The sequence below is a fragment of the Hyla sarda genome, chromosome 3 (assembly GCF_029499605.1).
Source record: "Hyla sarda isolate aHylSar1 chromosome 3, aHylSar1.hap1, whole genome shotgun sequence".
In the NCBI taxonomy this organism is placed as follows: domain Eukaryota; kingdom Metazoa; phylum Chordata; class Amphibia; order Anura; family Hylidae; genus Hyla; species Hyla sarda.
In genome coordinates this window covers 404,903,637-404,918,153 of record NC_079191.1, presented here as the reverse complement: position 1 = coordinate 404,918,153, position 14,517 = coordinate 404,903,637, and the positions used below count along the sequence as shown (strand labels likewise).

General features: G+C 41.6%; 1 protein-coding gene across 1 annotated transcript in view; it reads right to left on the bottom strand.

Annotated features, from left to right (window-relative positions):
- Positions 1-6,705: 6,705 nt before the first annotated feature.
- The window catches only part of PREPL (prolyl endopeptidase like), a 45,734-nt gene continuing 37,922 nt past the window's right edge, over positions 6,706-14,517 (bottom strand). Inside the window, 2 exon segments of the mRNA XM_056568125.1 lie at positions 6,706-7,566; positions 13,613-13,698. Of these exon segments, the coding sequence (XP_056424100.1) occupies positions 7,522-7,566; positions 13,613-13,698 (131 nt within the window). The 3' untranslated portion in view covers positions 6,706-7,521.

Below are 14,517 nucleotides of genomic sequence, written 5' to 3'. Positions count from 1 at the left end.
CAGTAGATAGGTCTGTAGATGGAAAATTGAAAGAGATATTGCTATTAAGGGCAAGAAGAAAAAAAAAAAAAAAAAAAGTAAATTTAAACTAAACATATTTGGTATCACCACATGAATTGTCCAAGCTATTACAAAAATAACAACATTACATAACATTACCAGACTGGTGTAAAACCAAACCCCAGAATTGTGTTTCTTTTACTCACATCATATCCCTGAAAAAAAATGTAGTAAAAAGCAAATCAAAACGTCTGATTAATACCAAAATGGCACAGATAACTACAAATCACGATGCAAAAAATAAGCTTTCATACTGCCCCATATATGGAAAAAATAAGGCTATAGGGGTCAGAAAATGTCAATTTGTAAAAAATAAATGAAGTTTCACATTTATTAAAAGGAGTAAAACATGACAGAAACTATACAAAGTGGGTATTTCTGTAATCAAACTAACCTAAAGAACCATAATAACAGCCCTGATTTACTAACAGTGAAGTGTAGATTTTTTTTTTTTTGTGTGTGTGTGTGTGTTCCCCCCCCCCCCCCCCCCCCCCCCAACAGGTATTTTTCCACGGTATTTACTAAGGTTTCCCTACGTTTGGCACTTTTCCTTTTTTTTTTTTTTTTTTTTTTTATTAATTAATTTATTTTTTTACACATCACAGAGCTTTGAGGTTTTCCAGAGCTCAAATCCACAACATTTTATGTGAAAACCTTAGTAAACATGTTGTGATTTTTCAAAAATGTTGGGGACACACCCCCTTTTTGGCAGCCACGTCTTCTTTTCACAGCGGCCTTTCCATTTTACAAGGAAACCTGAAAATTGGGCGAGTTGGTCGGGTTTTTGAATTTTTGGCACAATTTGTGGCGCAATGTGCCAAATTTTGGCGCACAACCCAACAAAACAGGTCAGGTTTACAATAGTAAATCAGGGCCAACATGTTGGTTTTACCACACAGTTCTTATGGTCATTCAAGCTCCACAAGGTGAGATATTGCATTGAGTTTCCGACCGAGGCAGATTGGATGCGAAAGTTAACAAATGGAAGAAACACAAAATAACTGTCACGGTTGTAAACTTCTCCCCAAACTGATTGGTGATTGTCTTGTAGCCCATTCCAGCCTTGTATAGGTCTATAATCTTGTCCCTGACATCCTTGGACATCTCTTTGGTCTTGGCCATGGTGGAAAGTTTGGAATCTGATTCATTGATGCTGCTGTGGACGGGTGTCTTTTATACAGGTCACAAACTGAGATTAGGAGTGTTCCCTTTATAAGAGAGTGCTCCTAATATCAGCTTGTTAACGGTATAAACGACACCTGGGGGCCAGAAATCTCGCTGATAGGGGATAAAATACTTCTTTTACCAAGTAAAATGCTAATTATTTCATAACTTATTTGAAATGCATTTTTCAGGATTTTTTTTATTGTTCCGTTTCTCACTGTTCAAATAAAGCAACCATTAAAATTATAGACCGATCATTTCTTTTTAAGTGGGAAAACATACAAAATCAGCAGAGGGTCCTGACAGTTTATTTTTTATTTTTTTATAATTTTGATTTGTCTGTAATAAATGTATTTAGTATAAGTTGCCCAGATTTCATCTCCAGGATGGTCAAGCCACGGTGAGGCACAAGTAGGGGAGATTTATAAGAATGGTGAAACTGAAAGCAGCAACGGCCCATAAAGACCAGATCCACCCCCTTCACACTGATAATTTGAAACTGTATACTTTTAATTCTTGTCCTTAGGAAAGAAATTTGAGAAACTTTGAATTTTTTTTTTTAGAAGAAACCTAAAAACTGCTTAAGTAAATCCAAAAAATAAAGAAAAATAACATGAATAATGCATCAATGCAAAATGGGCTTTTTACTATGGAAATATATTATAATAGCATACAGTGCTGTGCCTGCAGAAAGTCATCTAATGGGATAAAGCAGAGTAAATACAAGTGTTCTTATCCCCGGTACATTTATCACAGACTGACTGTATATGAATGAAGCCATCATTCAGGACAAACAAATGCACTATAAATGATAATGTGACAGAATCAGGATTTGGATAGACTGTAATAACATTTTCCAACATCCTTTATTCAAGAATAGGGTTCCCAGTTAAAGGGGTTCTCCCACAATTTACTATTCTCAGGATAGGGGATAACTACCTGATTGTGGGAGGTATGCCCTCCCGTAACTCTCGAGACCAGGCCGTGGAATCTCCTGTCAGAATACAGCAGGCAGGGCATGCCCGTGTGTCACTGCTTTATTCATCCTTAAGCAGGGCCGGACTGGGGATAAAAAACAAGCCCTAAAATAATTGCAGATCAGCCCCACAACATTGCATCAACGAAATATATTGCTACGGTATTTTACTATATTGGAACCATTTTACTTTTACATACGGTGAACTCTTCTCTGATCGGAGTCATTCACTTTCTTTTTTCTTCTCCATCCAGCCCAGACAGTCATGACGATTTCTTCCAGCCACAACTTGTCCCCACAGACCCAAACATTTTAGACTCTACACTTTCCCAGCACCTATAGTGCTCTATACAGTAATAATAACCCTCTTAGTGTCATACACCGTAGAGTGGGTAGATATGTGGGTTCCCCCCCTCATTAGTTAGATAGTTCAGTAGGTAAACAGGTCCCTTCACATAGGTCTCCATGTAGATAGCTTCCCCCTGTAGATAGTTACTCTCTGAAGTAGTAGAAGCATTCTTTAGGTAGTAACAGCATAAGACCCCTTTAGGTAATAATACAGCAGCCCCCTTTAGGTAATAGTAATAGCAGCAGCCCCCCTCTGCTTAGGTATGTAGACAGGCAGGCAGTCTTCCCCCATAATATCCCCTCTTCCTCTCTCTCTTTCTATATTAGTAGAGTACTCTTCTTGATTTATTTCTACATGAAACCTAAACTCACCTTGTTCCATATGCGTCCAGGCTGCACACAACATCTAGGTCATGGCGCCGGCAACGCAATGATATGGCGTCATTGCGCTACCAGCTATGTGATGCTGTAACATGCGGCCTCATGGCAGGCACTGGAGTAAGTGGCAGGTTGGGAGCCTTTAGTTCTTAGCTCCGCCACTCTGCAACCGCTGCACACAAGGTCCTGACACTAAAGTCAGGACCTTGTGTGCTGGTGTGAGTAGGCGGCCCTTGGGTGGGCCACTGGGCAGTGAGCATACCGGGAATTTTCCTGATATTCCGGTAGGCCAGTCCAGCCCTGTTCTTATATCAGTTACATTTTAGAAGTTTTAATTCGTAAGGCTATGGAATTTCTGCTTAGGAACACTACAGTGCACACTACGAAACCTACACATTGCAGCTGAAATCCCGCCGCCAAAAGAATGAACTTGTTCATTCTTTTGGCGGAATCCACTCCGCCGACATTGCCACCTTTGTGGACGGCGATGTCCACTCGGTCCAAATGCTGACACTTGGAAGCTTCAGCTGGTATTTTTTCCCATATGGAGCTTCGTAAGTATGAGCCTAGCCTAAAAGTCCAAAGTTTTGGATGGGGTTGAGGTCAGGGTTTTATGGACCTAGCTTTGTGCAACAATTCATTATCATGCTGGAAAAAAAAGGGAGGACCAAACTGTTCCCACAAAATTAGAAGAATAAAATTGACCAAATGTTTTGGTATGCTGAAGCACTACACTATCTCTTCCCTGGGACTAAGGCTGGGGCTATGTAGCAACTTTGGTCACGCAACAGCAAGTTGCATCTATGTTGTGGGACCAAAATAACACGTGCAACACTGTCTTGTGGCTTTATTACAGTTGAGAGTTGGTTGTAAAAAAATAAATAAAAAAAATGCTATATCACACAGAAGTCAGTCACATGTGACTTGCATTGAGGTCAGTGGTGGCAAAAATTCATCCATCGCATTGCACGTGAACTACAATGCATGCAACATCACTTGACCAAAGTCACAATGTAGTTCCAGCCTTAGAATACTAGGTCAACCCCATCCCATTTCACTACACTTTACCTGCCTGACTGCTTCGTGCCCGCTGCAATGTTTACCTGTTATTTCCCAAACCCAGACATGGCCAACAGATACCAGCTAGAGAAGTGTGATCTATCAGAAAGAATTTCCCCTGCTCCAGAGTCCAGTGGTGGTGGCGGCTTTACATCACTCCATAAGGCCTGGACATGGAAACCCATGCCATGAAGCTCCCGATGGAGCATTTTTTGGTGCAGATTTCAGAGAGATTTCCTCTTCTGCCTTTTATTTTTTTTTTTAGCTCTGCATAAAATACAAGCCTATCCTTTCCTGTTTCAAACAGGGAGTGCTCTGAGATTGATAGTTTAGGTACACTGGTTGGGTGCAAGCTACTGGCACTTTTTTAATGGCCCACTGACACAGTACAGTTTGCACACAAGCAGAAGAGCTGGTGTCTGAAGTGCCAGTGATTATGTTTACATAAAACTTTGGTTCTGGGCAGATAACTTTGCTCTCCTGCTCTATACAGAGAGAGAGTGTTATGTCAGCAGCAGCCTGTCCACTGCTTCAAAATAAGGAGAGGTGATCCGTAGCCTAGACAATTTTTGTACATAACTCAGCCTGATTAGAGAATGGAAGGGACAATGATTTTTTTTTTTTTTTTTTTTTTTACACTTAAAGATGCCCAGCAAAACAAAACTTATCCTACTGATAAGGGATAAGTGTGGAACCGCTCAATGGCTGCTGGGACCCCTGTGTCTCCTGTACCGGGCCCCAGCTCTGCTATAGGAAACAAAAACATGCCCTCTCCATTCATCTCTATGGGAGAGGACGATACACAGCGTTCATCAGTCTCTGCCTCTTCCACAGAAATGAATGGTGGGGGAGTGTTTTGACCAGCTGATGTGCTGGGTAGAAAACGAAGTTTTGTTTTGCTGGACATCTTCTTGCGTACAGTGCAGTAGTAGTTATACCACCTTGATGGGAAGTAATGTGTTGTTAACATTGAGCACTGCAGTTGCAGGCTATAATCCTACTGAGGAGAGAGGAGGAAAAAAAAAAGTACTTTTTATCCTCCTCTTCTCCTCATTCTATTACCAGTTCCACACAGCTGGTTATTGGTCTGACTCCAGACAGCTTGCAATTCTCCTTGAGTACCCCAATTCTAAGGGTGATATGTATAACCTCAAAGTTTAACCTAGGTGAGAGTCCCATCATGGACCCACAGAATTACACGAGGCACTGCCCTCGTATCGTACTTACTGTCAGCATCCTTATATCAGCAAACTATACCCAAGAGAAGGAAAGGAAATAAAGATGATCCTCTTGTTATTCAGATTCTGTCGTGCACTATTTACCCCAGATACAAGGCCCACACCCTCACAGCAACTACTAGCTTATTTCTTGCCACACACTTTGTTTCCTTGGCTTTCTGACCTGATACCCTATCCACGACTGTCCTTCTCCTGTTTGGACGACTCTGTACTAATAAGGTGCACTTGCAGGCTCCCAGCCTCTTAAAGGGCTGCTATGTGACAAACCTCTTTTCACCGCCAATCCAATTTTAGCTCTACTCTTACCCATAATGACATATATCCACAAGAAAAGGTGTCCAACTGCTGTATTTGGCCACCTTGGTCAGTCCCACAGATTTTGAATGGAGCAACAGTCGTCCCGCCACCAATCACCTAACTACCCCTTATGTGAATAGGTAATGTCATCAGAAAACCCTTTATGATTCTTCTCCTTACAAATGTAATAAGCTTCCTGTTTTGGACCTTGTTCATTTGCTGTCTTCCCCGATCTTCTGACCATCCTAGATATTAGAAAAGCTCTACATGCCCTGATGGCAGCTTGTCCACCATATACGATGGTGATGAATTGTCCTTTAGGAATTCTCTGATCAAGGCTGAAGTAAAGGCTTGCAATTAGTTGGGGTTACTTCATGCCTTTCTTATCGCTCTCTCATCTTTGCTCCCACTCTGACCTCCACTCTGACCTCCACTCTGACCGAACTGCTTTACTCCTCTCCTCCTCCACACCTACTCCACTCCAGAACTCCTCTACACAGGAAATGCCACCCCTTATAAGGGAAGGCTAAACTAAAGCCCATTGGCCAGGCAGCTGTGGATCATAGAGTTGTCTGTATCCCCTTTAGGATTTACAATAAAGTTACATACAAGTAATAACATAATATAACACCTTACACAAAAGTTTATTCTAGCCCTCAGTCCTCCACTCTCACATACCCTGACTAGGCATGAGGTTGCTAAGTAACATACTTAATAACGGATTAAGTAACATACCTTGCTTAGTAACATACCTAATAACGGATTGCTAAGTTATAACAGTGCAAATACACATTAGAAACGGTTGAGTCCTTGCAGGGGAGCCCCCAGGACACTGGAGGTCTCAATCTGACAGGGCCTAAAATACCTTGACACAATGTACCTGTACTGGGACACCGGACCTGTGTTTGGGCTTCGGTCCTAAGTCTGTGTATAAGATGGGGGAAAGTGTGCTCTTGAGCTTTTTTAAGCACAAATAAAACACTGAAAACTTCATTTTTTTTAACCAAAGTATATTAGAAATATTTTTTATCTATCTATCTATCTATCTATCAAAAAAACTCAACGTGTATGTATGTATGCATATTCCACAAAAACTTCCAAACGGCTAAAGATATTAACCTGAAACTTGGTTAAAACAAACATAGGACAGGTGATTTAACCCTTACTCACCCCCATTTGCCAGGGGCGGGGTTTATGTTTAAAGTCCTATACAAGTCTGTGGAAAATATATGTTACTGCATAACTTCCAAACGGCTGGAGATATTTCGATAATACTTGGTCACATGTTACTTATATGTCCACTTAAAATATAGGATAGTTAATTTAACCCTTAACTACAACCATTTGAGGGTCGGGGTTTTTGTTTAAGTCCCATGCAAATCAATGGGAAATGTATGTTCTCACATAACTTCTGTACAGCTGGAGATATTTCAATACCTGGTACACATATTACAGGTCAGGATGGGAGGAGGTCGGGATGGGAGGTCGGGATAGGAGGTCGGGATATGACAACAATATATGGGGATGGGATTTGAAGTCAAAAGCTTCCTCCTTTGTTGATTTTCCTCCCCAACAAGGATGAGGAAGGAAAAACCGGGCAAAATCGGGTACTCAGCTAGTTTACCATAAAGAGTGCAATGGCAAAAAAATTTTTAATGAGAGTGCACCATTTAAGTATTGTAGTGAGGTCTACATGTTTTAAAGGAAAAAACAGGGACACCTTAGGCTCAGATCTAACACAAATCTAAAGCAACCCAAGGCAGACTGCCTCATATCATCACCCATTATTCCATTAATGACTTCTAACAGGATGTGGTCCGTTTCAATGACACTAGTTGTAAGTTTAATTACTCCCAATTTTTATTCCAGATCACCATGTTGACATCCTTTACACACAAGTTAGGTCACCTTTTATAGTGCATGTAGCAGAAATTAATTTTCTTTAGTCTGAATTTCAATTTCTAGTTATATTTTTCTGTAACAGCAAAATGTTCTTCCCTCCTATAGTTTCAGTTCCTTTTGTAGAAAAGTTAGATGAGTGGCCACCTGAAGAAGAAATAAAATAAATAAAATAAGTATATATATATAGTGGGAGCTTAAAGCTTATATCATTAAGTGCAAAGGAATCTAGCAGAATAAACATGTCACCTGGACAAGCAGACGGAATTATGAAAGTTAAAGGGGTACTCCGGTGAAAAACTTTTTTTTTTTAAATCAACTGGTGCCAGAAAGTTAAACAGATTTGTAAATTACTTCTATTAAAAAATTTCAATCCTTCCTGTACTTATTAGTTGCTGAATACTACAGTGGAAATTCTTTTCCGTTTGAAACACAGAGCTCTCTGCTGACATCTCTGTCCATTTTAACCTCTTAAGGACCAGGCACGTATGAGTACGTCCCTGCACCCTGGGGGTCTTAAGGACCAGGCACGTACTCATACGTCCGTGGGAATTTCGGGCCCCGTCGCGCGCCGGGCGGGGACCGGACCGGGGTGACTGCTGATATCTATCAGCAGGCACCCCGCGCAAATGCCCAGGGGGGTCATCAGACCCCCTCCATGTCAGCGATCGGAGCAAATCGCAAGTGAATTCACACATGTGATTTGCGCGATTCCCGGTCATTATGGGTCTATGGTGACCCGGAATATAAGGGGGATCGCGGGTGTCTAAGACACCCACAATCCCCCTGAAGAGAGATAGGAGTGAGGTGGCAGGGGTGCCACCCCTCTTATCCCTGCTATTGGTGGTTTAGACGCGACCACCAATAGCAGATCGGGGGCGGAGGGGGGTTAACTTTCGTTTTTCCCATCCTGCCCACCCACAATAGGTGGGGCAGAATGGGGAAATGGCAGAGGACCGGCGCCGGAGTCCACTTACTGATCTTCGGAGGCTGCGGGCGATGATCGGTGTCCGAGATCGGCGGGCGGCGATGACTTGCAGCAGGCTCCCTAGATCTGACGGAAGCTGGTAAGTTGCCTAGCAACATCTGGAGGGCTGCAGTTTGAGACCACTATATAGTGGTCTCTATACTGTAGCACTCCAGATGTTGCAAAACTACAACTCCCAGCATGCCCAGACAGCTGTTTGGGCATGCTGGGAGTTGTAGTTTTGCAACAGCTGGAGGGCTACAAATTGAGACCACTATATGGTAGTCTCAGAAGTATAGCCCTCCAGATCTTGCAAAACTACAACTCCTAGCATGCCCACACAACTGTTTGCTGTCTGGGCATGCTGGGATTTGTAGTTTTCCAGCACCTGGAGGGCCACAGTTTGCAGTGGTCTATATACTGTAGCTCTCCAGATGTTGCAAAACTGCAAATTCCAGCATGCTGGGAGTTGTAGTTGCGATCCCTCCAGCTGTTGCATAACTACATCTCCCAGCATGCCCTTCGGTGATCAGTACATGCTGATAAACTCACTGTAAACCTCCGCCAGTGTGAATGTACACTAAAAACACTACACTAAAACAAAATAAAGGGTAAAACACTACATAAACACCCCCTTACACTGTTCTCCCCCCCCCCCCCAATAAAAATTTAAAACGTCTTGTACGGCAGTGTTTCCAAAACAGAGCCTCCAACTGTCGCAAAACAACAACTCCCAGCATTTCTGGACAGCCACTGACTGTCCAGGCATGCTGAGAGTTTAGCAACAGCTGGAGGCACCCTGTTTGGGAATCACTGGTGTAGAATACCCCTATGTCCACCCCTATGCAATCGCTAATTTAGTCCTCAAATGCGCATGGTGCTCTCTCACTTCGGAGCCCTGTCGTATTTCAAGGAAACAGTTTAGGGCCACATATGGGGTATCTCCGTACTCGGGAGAAATTACACTACAAATTTTGGGGGGCTTTTTCTTCTTTTACCCCTTATGAAAAGGAAAATTTGGGGTCTACACCAGCCTGTTAGTATTAAAAAAAAAATGTTTTACACTAACATGCTGGTGTTGCCCTTTACTTTTTATTTTCACAAGAGGTAAAAGGAAAAAAAGACCCCCAAAATTTGTAACGCAATTTCTCCTGAGTACGGAAATACCCCAGATGTGGGCGTAAAATGATCGGCGGGCGCATAACAAGGCTCAAGAGTGAGAGCTCACCATGTACATTTGAAGCCTAAATTGGTGATTTGCACATGGGTGGCTAATTTTACAGCGGTTCTGACATAAACTAAAAAAAATAAAATACCAACATGTGACCCCATTTTGGAAACTACACCCCTCACTGAATGTAACAAGGGGTATAGTGAGCCTTAACACCCCACAGGTGTTTGACAAATTTTCGTTAAAGTTGGATGGGAAAGTGAAAAAAAAAATATGTTTTCACTAAAATGCTGGTGTTACCCTAACTTTTTCATTTTCACAAGGGAAAATAGGAAAGCCACCCAAAATTTGTAACCCCATTTCTTCTAAGAAAATACCCCAAATGTGGATGTAAAGTGCTCGGCGGGCGAACTACAATGCTCAAAAGAGAGGGAGCGCCATTGGGATTTTGAAGAGAAAATGTGTCCGGAATTGAAGGCCACGTGCGTTTACAAAGCCCCCATAGTGCCGGAACAATGGACCCCCCAACATCTGACCCCATTTTGCAAACTACACCCCTCACGTAATGTAATAAGGGGTACAGTGAGCATTTACACCCCCACAGGTGTCTGACAGATTTTTGGAACAGTGGTCCGTGAAAATGAAAAATGTAATTTTTCATTTGCTCAGCCCACTGTTCAAAAGATCTGTCAAATGCCAGTGGGGTGTAAATACTCACTGCACCCCTTATTAAATTCTGTGAGGGGTGTAGTTTCCAAAATGGGGTCACATGTGGGGGGGGGGGTCCACTGTTTTGGCACCACGGGGGGCTTTGTAAACGCACATGGCCCCTGACTACCATTCCAAACAAATTCACTCTTCAAAAGCTCAATGGTGCTCCTCCTCTTCTGAGCATTGTAGTTCGACCGCAGGGCACTTGACGTCCACACATGGGGTATTTCCATACTCAGCAGAAAATACCCCCCAAAATTTTAACCCCATTTCTTCTATTAACCCTTGCAAAAATGTGAAATTTGGGGGGAAATTTTACATATGCAAAACTTGTGAAACCCCTGTGGGGTATTAAGGCTCACTTTATTCCTTGTTACGTTCCTCAAGGGGTGTAGTTTCCAAAATGGTATGCCATGTGTTTTTTTTTTTTTTTGCTGTTCTGGCACCATAGGGGCTTCCTAAATGCAACATGCCCCCCAAAAACCATTTCAGAAAAACGTACTCTCCAAAATCCCCTTGTCGCTCCTTCGCTTCTGAGCCCTCTACTGCGCCCACCGAACACTTTACATAGACATATGAGGTATGTGCTTACTCCAGAGAAATTGGGCTACAAAAACAAGTATAAATTTTCTCCTTTTATCCCTTGTAAAAATTCAAAAATTGGGTCTACAAGAACATGCAAGTGTAAAAAATTAAGATTGTGAATTTTCTCCTTCACTTTGCTGCTATTCCTGTGAAACACCTAAAGGGTTAAAACGCTGACTGAATGTAATTTTTAGAGATGAGCAAACTTACAGTAAATTCAATTAGTCACGAACTTCTCGGCTCGGCAGTTGATGACTTTTCCTGCGTAAATTAGTTCAGCCTTAAGGTGCTCCGGTGGGCTGGAAAAGGTGGATACAGTCCTAGGAAAGAGTCTCCTAGGACTGTATCCACCTTTTCCAGCCCACCGGAGCACCAGAAAGCTGAACTAATTTATGCAGGAAAAGTCATCAACTGCCGAGCGGAGAAGTTTGTGACAAATCAAATTTACTGTAAGTTCGCTCATTTCTAGTCATTTTGAATACTTGGGGGTGCAGTTTTTTATAACGGGGTCATTTGTGGGGTATTTCTAAGACGAAGACCCTTCAAATCCACTTCAAACCTGAACTGGTCCCTGAAAAAGAGTGAAAATTTTGTGATAAATTGGAAAATTGCTGCTGAACTTTGAAGCCCTCTGGTGTCTTCCAAAAGTACAAACTTGTCAATTTTATGATGCAAACATAAAGTGGACATATTGTATATGTGAATCAAAAAAAATTTGGAATATCCATTTTCCTTACAAGCAGAGAGCTTCAAAGTTAGAAAAATGCAACATTTTCAATTTTTTCATAAAATTTTGGGATTTTTCACCAAGAAAGGATGCACGTTACCACAAAAATTTACCACCATGTTAAAGTAGAATATGTCACGAAAAAACAATCTCGGAATCAGAATGATAACTAAAAGCATTCCAGAGTTATTAATGTTTAAAGTGACAGTGGTCAGATGTTCAAAAAACGCTCTGGTCCTAAGGTGTAAAATGGCCTGGTCCTTAAGGGGTTACGAACTGTCCAGAGTAAAAGGAAATCCCCATAGCAAACATATGTTGTTCTGGACAGTTCCTAAAATGGACAGAGATGTCAGCAGAGAGCTCTGTGTTTCAAAAAGAAAATTTCCGCTGTAGTATTCAGCAGCTAATAAGAACAGGAAGGATTAAGATTTTTTAATAGAAGTCATTTACAAATCTGTTTAACTTTCTGGCACGAGTTGATTTAAAAAAAAATAAATAAATAAAAAAAGTTTTTCACCAGAGTACCCCTTTAACCATGTCTCTGCAAGGAATTTGCAACAGAGAAAAAAAAAAAAAAAAAGTGAAAAAAAGGAGTCTATTCATGCGGCAGAATTTCCGCTGGCGGAATTCCGCCTCAAATTAAAGCCCATAGACTTCTATGGGATTCCACACTCCCATTCACACTTCTGAAATTCCGCTTGCGGAAATTCAGAAGTGTGAATGGGAGTGTGGAATCCTATAGAAGTCTATGGGCTTTAATTTGAGGCGGAATTCCGCCAGCGGAAATTCTGCCATTGGGATAGACCCAAAGGCTTGGGTCCCACTACTGAATTTCCAAGCATAATTCCACTTAAAAATTTAGCTTGCAAATTCAGGTGCAGCAGAACTCCTTTGCTGTTAGCAGACAGTGCAGACTACAGAATTTCCGCCGCTGAAATAATGATCCTGCTCATTCTTTCAGCAGAATCCAAGCGGGCTAGATTGCAGTCTATGGGGACAGCAATGTCGGTACGGTCGTAGCGCCAACTGATTCAGTCCAGTCTGCAGTCTGAACCCTGCCTGACAATGCATGTCTTGCCTAGTTTTCTTCCTAAGTGTCAACTAACTGGTAACATTGACACTTTAAGGGGGTTATCCAGGAATAGAAAAACACAGGTAATTTCTTTCCAAAACAGCTCCCTGTCTGTCTCCATGTTGGGTGTGGTTCTGTAGCTCAATTCCATTGAAGCCAATGGAGCCAAGTTGTAATACAACACCCAACCTGGAGACAGACAGGGAGCAGTTTTGGAAAGAAATTACCTGTGTTTTTCTATTCTTGTATGACCCCTTTAAGGCAAAGTTTATACCAGTATGTGGTCTGCAAATCTAGTTCACTCTCCGGTTTAGGGCATCATATATAAAGGTTTTTTAGTAAGTAACCAACAAAAAAAAAGTTACAGAAATCTAAGATCTATTTGAACTTTATGCAGTAGACTGGGGTGGACTTTCTTTCACAGCATGCAGCACATTTCAGTAGGAAAGACGACTTAAAAGGGGCATTCTAGAATTTTTATTTCTTCAGCCTTTGAGCCCATGATGCCAATTTATAAAACAATAAACCCTCGACTTATGAAACCCCGACACACACTGGTTTCAACTCACGATGGGCTCTCAGAGGCAGTGGGTAGGTGGATAGCAGAGGGGTATTTACTTAAGTAATTCTATACACCCACCCACCCACTGCAGCATAGCCATGCCCCCCATGTGACTTTTGAAATATCGTGTAATGACCGTAATCCTGCAGTTTCTCTGCATTGTGTCTTCCTCCCTCATACCCCCTCCCCACTGCATAGACATCTATGGGAAGTGTAACCTGATCCCTAAGTGAAACTAAAAGTCTCTGTCTGTAAAAGTGTCTTAGTATCTATCAGGGATTAATAAATACTAAGTTACTTTACAAAGTTTCTTAGTTTTGCTTGTTCTACTGATTTACGTAGTTACACTTTAAGTGAACTTAAACAACCAGGCATTAGTTTAGTATGCATTATGTTACCTTCTTTAAGGAATCTTCCCAAGACAATGAATCACAGTGACTACCACCAGGATGAACATCCAGCAATATATTTGGCATTCTCCATTCTGAAATATTGTAATACTATATTAGCCACATATATTTCTTTATCGCACCAAATGAACAGATTTTTATTCTAATTTAAAATTGCATTTAAAAAAGAGGTACTCCAGTGGAAAACGTTTTGTTTTTTTTAAATCAACTGGTGCCAGAAAGTTAAACAGATTTGTAAATTACTTCTATTAAAAAAATCGTTACCCTTCCAGTAACTTTTAGCAGCTGTATGCTACAGAGGAAATTATTTTCATTTTGAATTTCTTTTTTTGTCTTGTCCACAGTGCTCTCTGCTGACACCTGATGCCCGTATCAGGAACTGTCCAGATCAGGAGAAAATCCCCATAGCAAACCTCTCCTGCTCCTGACAGTTTCTGATACGGACAGAGGTGTCAGCAGAGAGCACTGTGGACAAGACAAAAAATAAATTCAAAAAAGTTTTCCACCAGAGTACCCCTTTAAGCTTCTGTATGGGGTGGACCTCCTCTCAACCGTCCAAACTATTAAATTACCACATTTCAGTGGCAAATAACAAAAGCACAAAAAATAAAAATAAATAAGGCCAAAATGTCTAAATTGATGATGATTTTTGGTCACCACTTTTTATAAAGTTTTTTTTTCCGGGTTGTGCTCAAAAAGTCAGTACAATACACAGGGCTCATTCACACTACAGAATCTCTGCCTGGAGATATCCTTGGTGAAGATACAGTCTGGAGCGGGCGCCGGCAAAACAAGCCAGCACTAGGACCGCTCGAAAATGCACAAACAAGTTCATTCGTTTGGTGGAGTCTGGGGTCTGGAATCACAACCAAACTAAAGCGGGCTCAGCAAAT